The 20,080-nt window shown below is 39.3% G+C and overlaps 1 protein-coding gene across 49 annotated transcripts in view; it reads left to right on the forward strand.

Annotated features, from left to right (window-relative positions):
* Positions 1–20,080, forward strand: part of Rims2 (regulating synaptic membrane exocytosis 2) — a 465,628-nt gene that overhangs the window by 393,284 nt on the left and 52,264 nt on the right. For 37 of the 49 annotated variants that reach the window (XM_076911301.1, XM_076911289.1, XM_076911291.1 and 34 more), the window contains one exon: positions 5,111–5,352. The exons of the other annotated variants lie outside the window; for them this stretch is intronic. In XM_076911301.1, the coding sequence (XP_076767416.1) occupies positions 5,111–5,352 (242 nt within the window). The remainder of the gene's footprint in view (positions 1–5,110; positions 5,353–20,080) is intronic. 49 annotated transcript variants of the gene reach the window in all.

The raw sequence follows: 20,080 nt of genomic DNA on the forward strand, positions 1-20,080 counted from the left end.
AATTAGTATTCCTTAAATGCTGTCTACTGAATGATCATCACTGTGTTTGCTTAGACGGTCATTTGGGCTATAGTGAAGTCAAGCTTAGTAAGTAGCGGAGATAACAACTTTTAAGTTCCATAGGAAAGGAACAATAGATAATACAGAGGATTAAAAAAAATAAGGGAACTTTATGCAGACACAAGATGTTTGTCCTTATATTTTTCCATGCAAGTTATAAGTTAGAATCCAAGGTATAACACTTTAAAAATGACATCTCTACCCAACAACTGCCAAGACTGCAGTTAAAATTGACTTAAGGGAATTGAGAGGATGGCTTAGTGGGCGAAATGCTTGCTGTGCATGCATGAGGACCTGGCTTTGAATGCTCAGCAGAAGTGTACAAGCTGGGCACAGCAGCCCACACCAGTAATCCTAGAGCCTACGGGCAGAGCCAGGATGATCCCAGAAGCTTGACCAGCCAGCTGGTCTCACTGAATCTGTCAGCTCTTTGTTCAGTAAGAGGTACTGCCTCAAAAAGTAAGAGGGGAGAAACAGAGGAAGACAGCATCACCTCGCTGATGGTGACCCCTGGCCTTGCTGCGTGATACATGGACACATGCACTAGAGGCTTAACAGTTTATCTCTTTGCACATGACATCTAGGAACAAAACAGTGGGAAGACCAGCTGTGCCTTGCCAGGAGATACTACTCAGAAGGGTAGCTAGTCCCACTGGCATTCTGTTCGCTGTGTCTCTGCCTGCTGCCGTGTCTACACTCTGCAGTTTCTGCTGCTGGACCTTCTGGAAAATACATTACTCACTAAGTGTTTAAATTTCTCCCCCACTTCCCAGTGGTACACATGATGAAATATTTGCTCACATGTGAAAACATCTTATTTACAGTGCTGTTACATGTTCCTACTCTTACAAATGGTGATTCTGAGACTAAGCCACTTAGCTGTATTCTTTAAACTTATATATTTGTTTTGATGTACTCATAAATCTTTATGTAGCATGGATATCTTTGGACAGTATTTACAAAGTCCTTGTGGGAAGACATACTACTTTCCTCCAAAAATACTAGATTTGGCTCTTAATTTTGTTTCATGATGCATCTTAACAACTATAATTTCATTGTAAAATTGATCATTTCTATTGATAATTTTATATTCCATACCTTAAAACTACAAAATATGTAAAGTTGATATTTTTTTAAACCAAAACTTAGAAAACACAAAGTCATATTTAAAAATATGGAAACTTTTTCTGGAACTGAGCACCCCACAATTAATCATACAGTTTAATAACACGCAAGAATAGCTACAAAGCCATAGTCTTTAATTCATGGAACAAAGGTTCAATGCTTCTCCACTTGTGTAAAGAAAATTTACTGTTGGTCCCTGCTAGCTCTTTTCTTATGCCTCTTGTAACTTATTCTGTTCTATTTTATTGTTGTTGCTGCTGATTCTTTTGGTTTATTCTGCAAAAAAACAGAATAGAGAAAATGGACATTAAAATATTGTTTGAAAAAAGTTAAAGGTACTTTTAGTACAATGGTATCTGTATACATATGTGTTTCCTATATTTTCATATACATGAATATTTTGCTATATTTATGTTTTCTACTAAAATAACCACTCTATACAAATCATTCTATTTATCTTTATTCTCTCATTATTTCCTATTATGTACCTAATTGGTTCATCAGCTCACGCATCCAGCCTTTCCAAACTGACTGGTTTAGCTGTTCCAGGCTTCATTTCCTGTTGCTGTTACAAAAATATTCTTACAAGAGCAGCTCAGGGGTGAAAGGCTTCCTCTTAGCTCACAACTCTAGGTTGTAGTCTCCCATAGTGAAGAAGTCAAGGGGAAAGGAGCCCAGCAGCTAGGCAAAACCAGCAGAGCGAGAGGGAAACTGGGTCCGTGTGTATTGTACCCAGCGCATGCCCTCCTTTGTACATAGTCCAGGACCCAGACACAGACAGTGCACCACTTTAGTCAGATTCCTTCCACGTAACTTACTGTAATCAGGACAATCCCCATGAACATATCCCAGACCACGCTAATCTAGACAACCCTAATTGACACCGCCTTCCAGGGCTTAAATTTTCTTGTGTCCTCTATAGTAGAGTAAATCCCCATATAATATGTATGCCAGCAAAAGGAAGCTACAAATATCTGCCTCCCATCTCCCAGCAAGCATATGTTTATGTTAATAAGTATTTATTAACATACGCACTGTCAAAAGTCTTTTTTCCTTACTGATGAACTAGACATTAATAGATTTGTTCCTCTGTATTTCTTTGTTTCCATTAGTTTTTTTTACATTGTCATTAATTTTGTAATAAATATAATTGCAGCTTAAGCTGTACTTCTTGTTGAGTCTCACCTTAGCTTAAATCCTGAACGTTAAATTTATAGACCAAATAGTATGCTTTTAAAAAAATATTTAATACATGTTGCCAAATTTCTCTTCAGAAATATATCACTGAACCAGGTACAGTGCATATCTACCTGCAATCCCAGCACTTGGAAGGCAGAGCCAGGAGGAGTGCCCACCTTAGGCCAGCTTGGTTAAATATTAAGTACCAGGTTAAGCCAGTGCTATGTCACCAAGACATTGTCTCCAAAGCAGAGAAACAGAAACACCACATAAACAAGCAAACTACTAGAGAACAAATGAAAGACTCACTGATGCGTACACGGCGGTGCTGAAATTGATCACATTTCAGACCTTTAAGAACTTATCCTCTGGTGTAGTTTCTAGTGTGACAAGACTGTTTTCCTAACCACAGTGACAGTTCCAAAGAGTTCCCAAGCAAAGCATTTGGTTGGTTGGTTGGTTGGTTTAGTTTAGGTGATGCCTAGTGAGGGAAGGACAGGCATCCTACCCCCAGCCTCCTCCTCCACCTGTGAGTGGGATGGAAATGCTCTTCCTCTCAGCCCTGGGGCTAGTACGAGATGCAAAGCACTCATTTCATTAAACTGTCAGTTTACTCCCAACCATAGATGTCCAAAGTTATGTTAAAGTGAGTATACCTATCTATATAACCATAGTAACATCACAATATTTATCTGTTCATCTACATATTGCTTTCATAGTTTCTGTTATCATTTTTAATTTTGATTATGGCCTTTGTATCCAACTATGCAAATTAATAAGAAAAGGCAGAGGATGTAACAGGAAATATTGTGTATGTCTGACTTGCTTTTTATAGAGTAGACTAGGTGGTTCCTTAGTAAGGTATGCGTGGATACCGGTGCACACCCTTGTGCCACTGGGATGCTGTTGGTACGGCTGCGGGACACGTGTCTTTATCTTAAAGCCTTCCTCTTAACAAAACTTTCACATGGCTGAGGCTTTTCTGTTTCTCCTGGGAGCATGCTCCAAAACTCAGATGTTAAACCTTTGTGCTTATTTACCCTGAATCCATGAGCTATCTAAAAAGAAAGATGTTTCATATATCCAGATATGGTACTTCAGAAGGCTTCACACAGCTTCACTGAATGATGGCAGCGGTGGTGACAACTCTCAGAAGGGAAGCAGAGTCTCTATCGCTCTTGCTCTGAACCTAACATTGGCCTGGAGTCATCTTGTAGCTTTCCACTCTTTAAATAAGGGAACTGAGTTACAGAAAATCAAAACAGTTCTGCCAAGGTTAGATAGTCAGGAAAGCCAAGCATCAAACTCTGGTGCCCTGCATCAGTGCTGTGTACTTTCCAACAGTACAGAGGGGCTGTAGTAAAACCTTTTAGACATTTTAATCCCCTGTATTCTTTAGTCACAGGTATAAATGTCATTCCTACTGTTGATAATACATTGGGGGGGGGGGCTTTAACCTCTCCATATTCCCAAATACTATACTTTTCATTTACCAGCTTTTTCTTTACAAATTATTTAAAATAAATATTGTTTTGTAAATGATAAATTTAAGGCTCAGAGTAGAAACAATCGATCTTCATAATGTGTCCAAGAAGTCGCAGCACGGCCGGGAGTCAACTGTGTGACTGCCTCCCACAGACTTCACTCTGTCCTCTCTTACTTACTAAGAGAACAAATTGAAAAATTGTTAGTTTGGGGTACTATAAAAATAGAAACACTGATTTTTCTCTCTGCCTCCTTTCTCATTAAAATTAATATGAGGGATAAAATAGTTCAATGTAGTTTTAAATTTTCACACTGTCCTTTTTCCTTTTAAATACTTGTAGATATTTTTGTCTGTTGGGTTTTTATTCCTTTCTTTTATTATTCATGCACTGAACAGTCCCATCCCTTCATTATCAGGGCCAAAGTGAAGCACAAACGGTGACTCCAGTACCAAATCAAAATGATGATGCCTACCTAAGTTTCCCAATCCCTGTACAGGCTGCATCCTTCACACAGCCCCAGGTTTACCAGGAGCAGCTGGGGGGCATGCGTGCAGAAGTTTCATCCCCACTCTGCCGCCTACTGCTGCCCAGGAACTGGGAAACTCCAGAGGCCTGTCTTCAGTGCATTCCCTTTACAGTATTAGTCTTGTCCTTTCCCATGTTTCAGTAGTTCATTACTTGCTTTCTGACTCTGTCTAAACATAAGGCAAGTCTTTATTTTTTAAAAGTTGAACTAAGACAATAATTTCAAAATTAAGTAAAGAAAAACAACTTTTTAATGCTTAAAACTAATGAAAATAGCCCTTTTAGAATTTAACCGTTATTAAATAAGCCTTCTTAAAGCATGTGTGGCCTTGCTGCAAGGCCCACTCTTAAGTAAGCCCCTGAGTTTTCATCCATGACCATTGCCCCCAAGAGTGGAAACTGTGGGTCTGACCAGTATGCTCTGTGTACTGATCTCGAAGCTGGCCTAGAACTTACAGAGACCATCCTGCCTCCAAGGTGCTAGGACTAAAGGCAGGTGCCACCATGCCCGGCAAGTCTGACTTTTTGGATAGCTGCCTTATGTGTTGCAGTTGTCTGGATAGTGAATAAAACATATTTGAGATTATACTACTTGAAAAACTTTAAATTCTAAAAATGCATTCCAAAAATAATAAAATTTGATTGTTGTATTCCTGATGCTTCATCTAAAATACCTCTTCTGTCTTTTCCTTTGCCACTCTCATCTTCATTTGTAATGATCCACCGGCTGACAGTGTCTTTACATCCAAAATGCAAAACAGACAGATGGGCGTGTCAGGGAAGAACATGACCAAAAGCACCAGCATCAGTGGAGACATGTGCTCACTGGAGAAGAATGACGGCAGCCAGTCCGACACTGCAGTGGGCGCCCTGGGTACCAGTGGCAAGAAGCGGCGATCTAGCATTGGGGCCAAAATGGTAGCTATTGTTGGTCTTTCACGGAAAAGTCGCAGTGCCTCTCAACTCAGCCAAACGGGTAGGAATTTTTATGTTACTCTTGACTTCATGTTTGAGTTGTTACACTACATATTTTTTTTCCTGTCACTTTATCACAGTAGTGTGTAGATGATGATATTGCCCAGAAGGAAAAGGACAGTTTTAGACTCTAGTTCATCCCTTTGAAATGTAACAATAATGTTTTCTTGCAGCAATCAAACAGCCTGCTTCAAAGTGAATTTTGGCCACTGTTGGAAATGTGTGTCTTTGCTCCCCAGGGGAGAAGCTCTGGCCACTAACTGCTGCTGCTGCTGCCTGGGAGGGAGCTTTGATCTTCAGCCTTTTGCTCTCCCCCAGGTTCCTCGCATGGAGCTTACCACATTAATTTTCATTCCCAGCAATTTGCAATGGAGATGACACCTCATGTTTTGTGTTTATTGCTGACAACCTAACTTTCTTTTCAGCTTGTAAGCAGCATTTGCCAGTACTATCAATTTCAAGTCTTCATTTCCTCGAGAAAACTTCAAACTGCATTCTTCAGCTGTTGGCACCAAAGGTTTTTTGTTTTATTTTGTTTGTTTGTTTTTGTTTTTTTTCCTGCTGACAGTGAAGATATTCAAGGCTTTGCTACTTTAAAATTCGGTTTCTAATTACATCTGCAAAAATAAATTATATACAACACTCCTACTCAGAAACACCACTGTTAGCAATTAAGAAATTTGTGAGTCAAAGCAATGTCTTTTTTTTTTTCAAATAGATGTTGCTAATTAAACATTAAAACCCTGTGATCTTGAAAATAATAGCATATCTTCTACTTTAAAAAAGGGCATGTAATATGGTATTCTTTTATAGCAAAATAAATTATAGTCAACTGGATTAAATCTAATTTCTGTTTGGATGCTAGGAGTTTTTATTGGAAATCAGAGTATGTATTTACAAGACAAAATTTCAGCTTGTACTAACTCATGGACCCGGCTAATCTTGGTTTTGCAAATCATATTTTTCAAACCATATTGATAATTATTAGATAATATTCTTTAAATTCTTGTTACAACAGTCTGTATTAATGTAGATTTTGTTATTGTAAATTTTTATTTGGTATTTTAAAATGCTATTTCTAATGTTTATATAGGAACATAATTTTAGTTCAAAAATGCAGATTACCTTTAAATTATTTCAAAAATAGCTAATACTTACACATAATTAAATATTGTCTTGGCATAACTGATGTGGGGATTTTGATTGACAGATGTCTTGTACTTTCTAGCAATTAAAACTTCATTGCAATTCCTTATTGAAAATGTGCAAACATCTACAAATCTGAAATTGCTGTAAAATAGTCTATGTTTTAAAAAGAATTAGAAATGCACAAAAACAATGGTGAAGAAAAACAGGTATCTGGCTATTGAGCTGCATTAGGACAGAAGCAAAGCAGTCCTTGTACTTCGGAAATCCAGGACAACAGTGTGCTGGGCGTTTCAAACAAGTTTGAGAAAAGGCCTTGAAGAATGAAAATGCTATGGTGCTTAACTCAGTGAAACATTAAGCAATGCATACACTTTCTGAAAGAGCACTTTTAATTAAAGTGAAATTTTATGTCAGTAAAAAAAACTTATTTTTATTAAAGTGAAAAATAAGACTAAAACTTAGATAATATCTGGTATTAACCTATATGAGAAGTTTCACTTAATGAAAATTTTGGCAAATATTGAGCACTTATATATCTGGTGCATCAAGCACAAAGACAAGCAAAAGTCACTTATTCTCTCAAGATGTTCAAAACCTAGTCAGAGACAAATATTTCATATGTTGCTCCCAGAGTCTGTGTCAGTGGCAGCACACTCACACACTGACCACCATAGATGTGAGGGAATAAGGAGGTGGCTCAAAGCTCCTTACAAGGATCCATTGGTAGATCACCATGCACGTGACACATAGTAGGCAGAGAGAAATGTGTAGGGAGAGACTAAGAGGAGTGAGTCTGATTCAGAATACCTTGAATTGGTATTTGTGGAAATCCCTAATGCAGATATACAGATATCCCAAATGTATTCAACTAAACACATCTACTTCTTGACAGAAATATGAGAGTTGCAAAGTTCAGACTATGCTTACAACGAAAATCCTGTGAAAAGAACACAATAGGTAAGAGCAGTAAACTGAGGCAATGCTCCTTAGAGAATTGAATTCTAGGGCTGGGTTCAGAGAGGAGGTTGCAGAGAGGAGACGTGGTTTCTGTGCATAGTCATAAATTTTTATCTTTACAAATACCGTGAATGTTGGTGAACTTAAATTTTTTTAATGTTCCCTGCTATGCCTTTTTCTATGTATTTTCTATGTATTAGAGAGGAGAACATAAGACCTCTTTGTCATTGTTTTATTAATTATTCAGAAGTACTATTTTGTAAAAATTTTAATCATGTTTAAAATGAGCAATTAATCCTAAGCACCAACTTAGTAGTTTTGACCTAGTAACAAGAATTTAGATCATCTATGTTCAACTACAGAAAAACTAAGAGAATTCATAATATACATAGCTCCTACACACAGAGACATGCGTGTGCATGTGTGTGTGCGTGTGTGTGCATGTGTGTGTGTGTGTGTGTGTGTGTGTGTGTGTGTAAACAGGTTCTTCTTTAACTTATCATCTTTCCCTAGTAAGCAATTAGTGTTGCATTAGTGTTGCCCATGTATTCATGGATGCGCGGCTCTCCACTGGATCGTGGATTTCCCAACAGTGGCCACTCTCTCCTTAGAAAGTCCCTCTTTCTTCTAAGGCAGGGGTGGGTTAGTGAACATCAAATGTTTCCTCGTCAGTGTCTCATCTAGTAGTGTCTTACTGTTATTGCCTACGCAGAATAAAACGCTTTAAAGTTGGTGGGTTGGTGGTGGCACACACCTACACTCAGGAGGCAGAGGCAGGCAGGTCTTTGGAGTTTGAGGCCAGCCTAGTCTACAAATTGAGTTTCAGGACAGCCAGGGCTACACAGAGAAACACAGTCTTGAAAAATCAAAACAAACAAAAAGTCTTAAAGGTTATTGTTAAGGAAATGTCATTTATGTCTGCAAATGTGAATTTTATATTTTCCTTTCTATACATGTAGGTTTTGAGTTACTCATTTGCTAGAATTCTTCTGTTACTTTATTTGTTTTCCTGTCACAAATTGAATCACTTGGGTTCTAATTCTAATTGAATCATATGGATGCTAAGATTCTTATCTATACTTTATATACATACTTTCATAACATCTGAAAAAGACTTTCTGCAACTAATGTAACATATTTCAAAGTCTATGCAGTAGAACACAGGTGCCAACATAGATACCAATATAAAGGGGGTCATTTTGACTTCTACTATTAATGTTATGGAAAAGATAAGAGATTCAAAATACTATAATGCAGTTTTTAAGATACTATATATTTTTTAAATTGGATATTTTATTTACATTTCAGATGCCATCCCCTTTCCCCATTTCCCCTCCCTAGAAAACCCCTATCCCATACCCCCTTCTCCTTTTTGCCTTTATACAATTTTTTTTAATGTTAACCAATGGCTTTATAAATTTGGTAATGCTCAATATCAATCAGGAGTGTAACTTAATACCCAACCTACATATACCAACTATCTTTGACTGGCGGACACATGTGAACATCCGCCTTCATGTCTGCCCCTCCCCCTCTATCATCACCTAGCTCCTCCTCTCCTTTTCCTCCTCTCCTTATTCCTCCTCTCCTTACTGCTCCCACCTTAGCTCCTCCTACATATCACCCTTCCTGTTAAAATAAAACTTTTCTCTCAAAATACAGTTAGAACATAACTATAATAATTTATGTCAGTAAGGTGCAAGATAGACTTAATACCCAGTCTATCATTTTGTTGACTAAGCAGAACCTCTGTCATCTCCCCTAAATAAAAGACTTAGTTCTGAACCTGGCTTTTTTTTTTTCTTGGCTTTAGAATGAATGTCAGCTGAAAACCATCCTCTCAAATCTTTTCTCTCAAATTAAATAGCAAGGATTGGCTATGAGACTATAAGTTTTCAACCCCATCAGAAATCCAGAATGACTGAGTTAACTGAAATTATGGGAAACACAAAGCATAGTTTCTAAAACATAGCCAATTTAGAGACTGCTGAACACCTGGACAGTCCCTATACTACAGAACGATCTTCAGCCTTCTGACCCAGGATCATCTGACAGACCTAGTGATGCAGAATTATTAAGGGCTGATTACTCTGTCTTGGCAGATATAATCAGTCAACTATTCTGCAAGTGTGTCCTTTTCTGGACAGTGATCTGTCTGTAGATGGAAAGAGGCAATTCTTGCCTAGTGGCTGACTCAGCACAATTAGAATAACTCCAATGATGCTCAATTTCTTCTTAGAATCCAAGACAGGAAGCTGTCAGGAACAGACAGGTCTCTAATCAAAATGAACATTAATACAGAAATGTTTGTAACGTCAATTCTGTGGATTTCTGATGTTTTGAAAACCAACTATCCATGTAAGGCAATCTGGACTGTTGTCTGTTAACTCCTCTCAGCTATTTCTAAATAAAATTTAGAAAACACCCTAACAATAAACTCAAAGCCATGAATTTGCTATAGGCCCTTAACTCACAGGCTAACCATCTCAAATAAGTTAAAAAAGTTAAAGAAGAACTGGGTCTAAGCCTTGTATTCCTAAATGTGTTATACAGGTGCAATGCCTGTGATAGTAACAATATTCATCTCACTTTTATATTAATAAGAAGCTCATACCAATGAAAACCTTAAATTTGAAATCAAAGTAAATTTTGTACCATTTAAGAAATTATAACTTCATCTTAAGAACAATTATACATATTTCTACCAGTAGGTTATGGCTATGCAATAAATCCTAGCTAATCCTCCCTGTTCCAACAAAACCACTACTTTTCCCTAGAAAGACAGCCCAATATTAACCACCTCAGTCCCCAAGCCCAGGGAATAGGGGTGCTGACTCTTCATTAACTTCTTCAAGCTGATTACGGGCGTTGAGATATTAGAAGAGCGGTTGGGGGAAGAGTAAATTGATAAGCCTCTGACACTGTGTCTTCACTGCATCCAGCTGGAATTCCAGGACATCAGAGGTTCGAGCAGGTCTGCTCAGCTTGCCTGATGAGTAGATACATCAAGGCTATGTATTCTGCAATATAAAAATTCTCAAAACAAATTTTAGTATCAAGATAATTGTTTGTTTGAATTCTGGAATCTAGTCTTCCGGCAGCCTGCATCTGTCATGTCTAATCCATATAATTCTGGGAGTTTCTATGAGGGTGTGCTCCCACCATCCTCCCATTTTTGCCTTCCTGCTCTCAAACTTCCCAACATCAGGGAATCTGAACTTTCGGGCACCTAGGCCCTCCACTTCCACTGATGCCTAACCCCTTACCCCATTCCCCCACTCCAATTACTATGAGGGTGTGTGCCCACCATCCTCTCATTCCCACCTCCCTGCTCTTGCAATTCCCCAACACTAGGGAATCCAAACTTTCAGGTACCAAGGCTGTCCACTTCCACTGATGCCTGGCAAGGCCACCCTCTACTACCTATACAAGTGGAGCCATGAGTCCCTCCCTTTGTGTTCTAGGGCTGGAGATTTAAGAATGGCTACTCCAGCTTGTTTCTTAGGACCATTTGCTTAAAAAATCGTTTTCCAGCCTTTTACTCCAAGGTAGAGTCTGTCTTTGCACTGAGGTGGGTTTCCTGTATGCAGCAAAATGCTGGGTCCCGTTTTTGTATCCAGTCCATTAGCCTATGTCTTTTAATTGGGGAACTGAGTCCATTGATGTTAAGAGATATTAAGGAACAGTGATTGTTGTCTCCTGTTATTTTTGTTATTAGAGGTGAAGTTATCTTTGTGTGGCTATCTTCTTTTGGATTTGTTGGAAAAGGGTTACTTTCTTGCTCTTTCTCGGGTATAATTTCCCTCCTTGTATTGGAGCTTTCCTGCTATTATCCTTTGTAATGCTGGGTTTGTGGAAAGATATTGTGTAAATTTCGTTTTGTCATGGAATATCTTGATTTCTCCATCTATGATAATTGATAGTTTTGGTGGGTATAGTAGCCTGGGCTGGCATTTGTGTTCTCTTAGGGTCTGTATGACATCTGTCCAGCACCTTCTAGCTTTTATAGTATCTGATGAGACGTCTGGTGTAATTCTGATAGGTCTGCCTTTATATGTTACTTGGCCTTTCTCCCTTACTGCATTTAACATTCTTTCTTTGTTTTGTGCACTTGGTGTTTTGATTATTATGTGACGGGAGGTATTTCTTTTCTGGTCTAGTCTATTTGGCGTTCTATAGGCTTCTTGTATGTTTGTTGGCATCTTGTTCTTTAGATTAGGGAAGTTTTCTTCTATAATTTTGTTGAAGATATTTATTGGCCCTTTAAGTTGGGAATCTTCACTCTCATCTATACCTATTATCCTTAGGTTTGGTCTCCTCATTGTGTCCTGGATTTCCTGGATATTTTGTGTTAAGAACTTTTTGCATTTTGCATTTTGCATTTTCTTTGGCAGTTGTGTTGATATTTTCAATGATATCTTCTGCACCTGAGATTCTCTCTTCTATCTCTTGTATTCTGTTGGTGATGCTTGTGTCTATGACTCCTGATTTCTTTCCTAGGTTTTCTATCTCCAGGGTAGTCTCCCTTTGTGATTTCTTGATTGTTTCTACTTCCATGTTTATGTTCTGGATGGTTTTGTTCAATTCCTTCACCTGTTTGGTTGTGTTCTCTTGTAATTCTTTAAGGGATTTTTGTGTTTCCTCTTTAAGGGCTTCTACTGGTTTACCTGTGTTCTCCTCAAATTCATTGAGAGTGTTATTTATGTCCTTTTTAAAGTCCTCTATCATCATCATTAGAAGTGATTTTAAATCTGAATCTTGCTTTCCTGGTGATATGGGGAATACAGGACCTTCTAGTGTGTGAGAACTAGGTTCTAATGATGCCAAGTACCCTGGGTTGCTGATGCTTATGTTGTTGTGCTTGCCTTTTGCCATCTGTATCTCCTTAGTGCTACCTGCCCTGTCCCTGACTGGAGCCTGTCTTTCCTATTATCTTGGTTGTATCAGAACTGTGTGGGGTGGGTGTAACTACTGGGGTAAGCGCTGGGGCCCAAAATCTTCTCAGTGCTCAAGTGCAGACAGGATGCTGCAGAGGTTAGAGCTCTGGGAGCCCCGTTTCCTCTGGGTTCTTAGAGCTTGGGGGCAGAGCTGCCGCTGAAGATCTGCTCAGTGCTCTGGTCCAGACCAAAGGGAACCAGTGCTCCGGTCCAGGAGTGACTTCCTGGGTCCTTGTGGGTCCCAGTTACTCCCTGTTTGAGGCGGGCCTTGCTGTCTGCTTACCTAAGATACTGCCCGGGTTAGAGTTCCTGGGAGCCCCACTTCCTCAGGGTTTTGTGTGATTGGGGGCAGAGCTGCCGTCTTGGATCTGCTCAGTTCCTGGGCCAAGTTACTATATTTATTTTATATACTTTCATGTTAGCAATGCAAGAAGAAATGAAAGTCAACTTTCACAATTTACATGTTTTTTACTAAAGAACACATGACAGTTACTAAAATTTAGACTTTTCCTAACATATTTACTAGTTATTAAAATAGATGATTAATCATAGCAATAATTTGTTGTTTATTTTTTACATCCTTAAGTTTCTAAATCATCATACCTTTTCACACATCAAAAGCTTCATGGAACTCAGATCTGACTCCCAAGTTAATCCTCTTGATATAACTCCATTTCATCTGCTGTGTGTTTTGTAATTGGTTCTATTCATATCAGCAGAGGGAAAACTTCCTGTCAAAGTAAAAATTCCTCAGGGTAAGACTTTTAATATAGGCTTTACTTAGTTTAATTGGTTACAAATTTGAGATGTAAACAGCCAAAGCAACTGTTCGTGGGAATATTCAGTAGCTGCCTAGTACGTGTAATGAGTAGACCATAAAGAGTATGTTCTGATCCAAGAAACACATATAAAGAAAAGAAATCTCTTAGTTTTGTTGGAACCAACTGCTCTAAGGTTTTCTGAATATCTGGCTATCAATAGAAATGCAGTTTTGAGGTCAAGGCCGTTTGAAATAGACTTCATAGACTTCAGTAGGCACATAGAGCTGCTATGTGCCTTTTACTCTTTTATGTCCTGCTGTAGTTAACTACTATGAAGACTTCCAAAGACATCTGCAGTTAACTGTTGGAAAACTAATAAATTGCAAATAGGTAGTATAACTCTGAGCAGTGATGAGGAGGATGGTGTACACTTTTCCAGTGTATACATGGAAAAGGACTGTGGGCTCACTATCCCCAAAGGCTTGAATTCTGTTTTGCATTGCAGACTTTTGCATTTGCAAGCAACACTAACACAGACTGGATCCTCTTGCACAGTTCTACGTGAACATGCTTGTAATGTTCTACTTCAGGATACATGGGCTTTTCTTATTAAAACTGTTACTACCTTGTAAATTTTAAAATGATTCAGTAAATAGTTTTATTCTAAGATAAGTGGGATTTTTAATAGAAACTGTCACTACTTTGTAGAGTTTTAAAATTATTCAGTAGATATCTACTGAGGTCTACTATTTAACAACCAATTTGATATGTGCTCACTCTTTGTTTGATATATATGTTCCAGTGGGATAGACATTCTTTAACAAATAAGGTGTAATTAGTCAAAATTCCACAGCTTCCCTTAAAGAGTTCATTACAGAGGATACTAACCTTGTCTGTCCCATCTTTCTATCATCGAAGCCAAATAACTTTTGGATTTCAATTGTATGCTCTATCTGCTATGAGGGAAGAGGCAAACAATTGTAGTTTAATCAAGATATGTGTTGTAGATTAAAACACTGTCAAAGTAGCATCTGGAATGCTTTCCTTTGGCACTGAGATAGGAAGTAACTGGGTGACGTAGATAGATGCTTTTAATTCTAAGAGTAACTTTGTTTTTGTTTGTGTTGTCTCATGTCTGCAAAATTTATTTTTTTTTTACTGGCAGCTTTATACTTGCTTAGAAAAATCAAAATATAGTAAGAGCTCGTAAGGAAGTCTGAGCCTAAAAGGAGAATCATTTTGCCGAGGAAAGTGACAGCATAGCACCAAACTTAGGTGATACTACAAAGGTCCAAGGAAAAGCAAATAGCTCCACAGAGGGCCTCTCTTGTGTTAGAGCCGCGGCTTATCTGAACAGACCACACCAGACCAGAACAGTTCCATGTGAGAGAGGTTTATTGTGGGGAAAGGAGCAAAAGAGGCGACAGAGACAAAGTGGGGAAAGAAAGAGAAGAGAAAGTAAAGATCAAGATATATGGCAATTGCCCCGGCAACAGATGCACAGTCCCTGTCACCTATGGGTAACGTCACCGTCATCACTGGATTCAGAGGCAACCTGTAACCATAAAGCTGGTTTCTGATACCAACATACCTCCCTTTTTCTTATTATAAAGAGAAGAAAAAGGGGGGAAGGGGAATAGGGGCATCATGTCTCTTAAACTGCTTCCTGCTGTCTAGGGGTATGGTCAACTTCAGGGTGTGGCTGACTTTCACCATCTGGGTCTACTCGGTAAACATTCATATCAGGCTCCTATGTGGACTGCAGCTAGTAATCCTGTAACAGGAACTGATGAATAGAATCAGTTAGAAATCTGGTTAGAAATCTTTTGTATTTATCTTTGAAGGAATGTCGAAACAAGACTAATGAGGCAGGGAGCGAATAATAACTCCAGGAAGATGACTAGGAAAGGCGTTATGAAGGGGAGTATCCACTTCCACATAGAGCTTCTGAAACGGAGGCCTCATGTTCCCTGAAATTCTATATGTCTGATTATAGCTCCTGGATTTTATTTCTCACTATCTCAGATTGGTTGGTGTAGAAACATTCTTATTGGAGGAACATGGAAAAACCACCTTCTTTAGCTGTCAGACCATCTAGTCCCTGTCAGGTCTAAAGCACCACAGCTGCCAAAAAAAATAGATCTGTTTCTAGATTATAAGCATTTTTCAGTGGGGTCTGGAAGAGGAAGGTAAGGTTGTCCTCCTACCCTGACTGTAGGAAAATGGGAGAGAAGTGGATCCCCAAAAGTCCATCAGAACCAAGTAAGTGGTTTTGTGTGTCAACTTGACACAAACTGGAGTTATCACAGAGAAAGGAGCTTCGGTTGAGGAAACGCCTCCATGAGATTCGGCTGTAAGGCATTTTCTCTATTAGTGATCAAGGGGGGAGGGCCCATTGTGGATGGTGCCATCCTTGGGCTGGTAGTACTGGGTTCTTATAAGAAAGCAAACTGAGCAAGGTAGGGGAAGCAAGCCAATAAGTAATATCCCTCCATGGCCTCTGCATCAGCTCCTGCTTCCTGACCTGCTTGAGTTCCAGTCCTGACGTCCTTTGGTGATGAACAGCAATATGGAAGTATAAGCTGAATAAACCCTTTCCTCCCCAACTTGCTTCTTAGTTATGATGTTTGTGCAGGAATAGAAACCCTGACTAGAACATGGCCCCAAGAGGGAGGAGATGGTCCACCCACATACTATGGTGACTACCCTGGGGCGCCCTGCTAGTGATGGCAATAGTTGGGTCAAGGGAGCCTGGGCCCCTTCAGTTGTTCATAGCCAAGCCTAGGAGATTGGCTAGAGGGTTATCTGGGAGTGATGTCCCTCTGTCCTGTCCTCTGTCCTGTCCTCTGTCCTGTCCTGTGAGGGCAATTGACAGCCCACTGTCCCTCCTGATGGCACCTAGGACATGGCTCCTTTGGCTTGTGGAAGTTAGGGCAAGCCCTCACCCAATGACCTTGTTGATCACATTTGTAGCAGAAGCCTGGTGGTCCCTGAGACTTAGAAAACCAGGAGTCTGGGGCAGGAGCTGGGACTAGTTGGACAGCCTTTGCCAGCATATGGTATTTTTGTCTGCAGGCCTTTTCATCTCTCTCATGGTATACCTTGAAGACCAGTGCTAAGACTTCTGCCTGTGGAAGTAAGGGTCTCCTTTCCAGCTTGCTAAGTTTGGCCTTTATGTCAGGGTAGCTCTGAAAAAAGAAGTAGGTCATCAATAGTTGCTCACCTTCTGGGATTTCAGGGTTCAGATTACTGCATTTCAATAAAGCCTTTGTGAAGCATTCTAAAAATTGTGATGAGTTTTCCTGTTTGTCCTGGATGACCTCTTGGAGTTTTTTCAAAATTTACTGATTTAAAGACTGTCCCAGAGAGCAGCCAGGAGGCAGGTTATGAATCTATCCCTGGCTAAAATGCCACCTGGAGAATTAGAATTCCATCGGGGATCTTGGTCAGGCACTGCCTCAGATCCAATTGGATATGTTCTATCTGTTTGATGAATTTCGTCTGCATGTGTTCTTGCCTTCTCCCAAACTCACCTGCATTCTTCAGGAAGTAAATTATTAGCAAGAATCATATGTACATCATGGAAAGTCAAGCTATAAGATTGAGTGATGTACTGAAACTCTTTAATAAAGATGAAGGAGTTAGAGGTATAGGAGGAACCCAGTCTGCTTTTTATTTGAGAAAGTTCACTGAGCAGCGAAAAGGAACATGTACTCTGACAAGGCCTTTCTACCCCCAGCAACTTCCCTTAAAGTAAGTACCGATGCTGGGTCAGGTGTCCCTGGGGGAGAAGGACTTGAGGGTTTGGTTGTGACCTTAGAGCAGATGATGGGAGGACTTAAGCTAGGTGCCAATGCAGGGCAATTGGAGCAACCTGAAGCTGTCACAGGAGGAGGGAAGGGTTCTGGAGAGGTCAAGCAAGGAGGTTCTGTGATAGCCTGGTGAGGAGGAGAAACTGAGGTGGCAGTTTAGGTTTTTGGAGGCATGGGAAAAGGTCTGCGGTGGAAAGGAGGTGGGTCGTTAGTTGGATTGAGGGTTGTAGTGTCATCTGGTGGAGGTTTCATGGCTAAGAGAAGTTGGGTCGGGGAACAAGAAGAACACAGGGAGGGGTTGGGGTGAAGATAGGTAAACACTTGGGCATAGGGAACCTCTTTCCCTTTACCAGACCGATGGCATGAAGATCCCGTAAAATAATTGGATTCTTCTAATTGGCATCAGTGTGCCATTCAGTAGCCACTGACACCATTGTCTAACAGGTACTGAATGCAGACCTTTTTTCAGAGGTGTAATTCAATAACAAAATTTCACCCAGGCTAGATGTCCAAATGGTCATCTGGACCTTATAGAGGCTACGGTGAATCCTGGACTCAGCATCTCTACCTAGGGCTAGATTTCCCTGAATGGCTGCAAAAGCCTATAGGGGAGGGATGCGAGAGCCACTTTCCAGGGTGTAGTGACCCAAGGGTATGTCACCTAGGAGGCTGGTCATAAGGACCATGGCTGTAAAATGCCAACCCCTTGGCTCATAAAACTTGTTTTTGTGGATCAGATGTAAGGTCTCAGCTACTGCTCCAGTGCCATGCCTGCCTGCTGACATGCCCCCACCATTCAGGTCATGGATTTTCCTCCTCTTGAACCCTGAACCCCCAGTTAAATGCTTTCTTTTATAAGTTGCCTTGGTAATGGTGTTTTGTCACAGCAATTGAAAACACTAACACACACATTAATGTTGTAAATGTGTCTTCTATGTGATATCTACTATTTTTAGAACTAAGCTGATATTATTGTCATTCTAGCGCATAATATAATAACCAGTTTCTAGCTTTTACATGTCAATCAAGAAGAAATGCTACCTAAAAATGTTCTTAAGAAATGATTAGAAGGATATGTAAATGGTTAAACATGATCTTTTCAAAATTAGTCATGTGGGCAAACATAAAGAACTGTACACTGGATACTTAGATATAGAGTTGCCTGATATTTTCAAATAATAATATAAGAAAAACCCAAGTGCAGTTTTATACACTACTGTAAACATAAAATGCAGGTTGCTGTGTTCACTGTGGATGCTTGTGAGTTCCTAGGCATAAGGAAGTGTGCTTCTTTCCACTGAGGAAAGTAATCCAAGTTTTTTTTAAAAAAAAAAAAACATGTAGTTATAAAATTTGGATGCAGATTATCGTATTATAATTGATTAACTCATAGAAGTAATGTATATTCATATATATTCAGTCTTTGTATATCTCATTTCTTTTTTAGTATAAAAACTGATCAGCTGAATACAAATGACTTTCTAAAATAGTGTCTCTAAAATGCATTTGTCTTCAACTTGAAGTAAGATAGGAACCCTAACAATGTCTATACAAGCAGACTTAAAATTAGAAGAGGCTATAAAGTCTGGGTCCGAGAGATTGGATATGCATTCATTACTGCTTTAACTGATTACCAAAAACAAAAATTAGATATTACATTCATTTTACTCCTACTATTAGATATTCATTCATTACTAATCCATAATAGGTTAGTGTGACTTTAAAGGGGGGAAGGACAAAAACATCTTTTTAAATTTCTCAAACCCAAATCTTCATTATGTAAATCATAATGCCAAATAAGAAAGCAAAGTTATGCTTTTATCTATGCTATATTAGCTATGGTTTTTTTTTTTTTTAGTTTTAAAACCAAATAGTTTATTACTTTTTAAGGTCATTGTAGTAGTTAATAAATTAATATGACATTGGGTCTTTTAGCCAATCGAAGGCCTGTTTTTGGCTATTGGTATTTTCAAAGGCATGAGAAGGGAAAATGTCAACGTGTTAACAGAGTGAGCAGAGCAAGGGCACAGCGAATCCACAGCAAGGTGTGGCATGTCAGTCCTCCGCTCAGGTGGGTACCTGGGGAGACCGGCAGCATGGGGCATGGTGAGCACAGAAAGGGAGGCTTTGAACTACAGCAGAGTCTCCTGATGCTTGTCTTAGACACATCTGCTCTCTGGTTAATACAGGTGTTAAACAAAGAAGTGGAGTTTCATGGACAGATAGTGGGGCATGGGGGGGGGGTTAAGCTATGATACAATATTGAGAGAGAAAGTTATTTTCAAACTCACATTCAGCAAATGACTCCTTAGTGATGTGTGCCTTGGGTTTAGAATTCCTTAGACCATCTGGGGAAGTACCTGAGCCTCCTTGGGTTAACCTCATCTAAAGGATTCACCATCTGCAGGGTAGCCATAGGCTGGCAATAAAGGCTTTATCATATGGACTTGTGGAGTCAGTTAGGTTAAAATCCAAAACAATCCTCAATTTTCAATTACAGCATGTACCTTTAAGAAAAGACAGAGTGAAAAAAGATAGGCAGAAAGACTTCATGATGACTGGCACAGCATTATAAGAAATTATTTTATTATCATAGGGTATAAGCGAATTAGATCTCAAAGTTAGGTTCCATAAACAACTTCAATCTTGGCTGCCAACCAAGATTTCTCATGTACCCTCAGCATAGTCAGACTTTACTCCTGAGTCCATTAAAGGTTCTGTTGTTAAAGCAAATTCAAGGTGGTGGCCAGAGCGGCAGGTGGGGCAAATGTACAAGACAAACAGGGAAAGGCATCTGTGCTATTGCAAAACTCACAAAATTTTTTTCTTTGAAAGTCAGTTTTATTTTAGGGAATGATGTCATTATGGTATTAAAACCATAGGGAAAATGATATATCTCAGATTCTTCTATATAAATAAGTCTTTTTTCATTAAAAATATATTTATTTTAATTATGCATATGTACATCCGAATGATAGTGTTTGTAAAAAGAGGCTAAAAGAGGCTGTAAGGTCCTCTGGACCTATAGTTACAGAAGGTTGTGCACTACCTAACATGGATCCTGGGAACCAAACTTGGATCCTCGCAAGAGCAGCGTATGCTCGGATCCACTG

Source organism: Arvicanthis niloticus, chromosome 13 (assembly GCF_011762505.2).
Source record: "Arvicanthis niloticus isolate mArvNil1 chromosome 13, mArvNil1.pat.X, whole genome shotgun sequence".
In the NCBI taxonomy this organism is placed as follows: Eukaryota; Metazoa; Chordata; class Mammalia; order Rodentia; family Muridae; genus Arvicanthis; species Arvicanthis niloticus.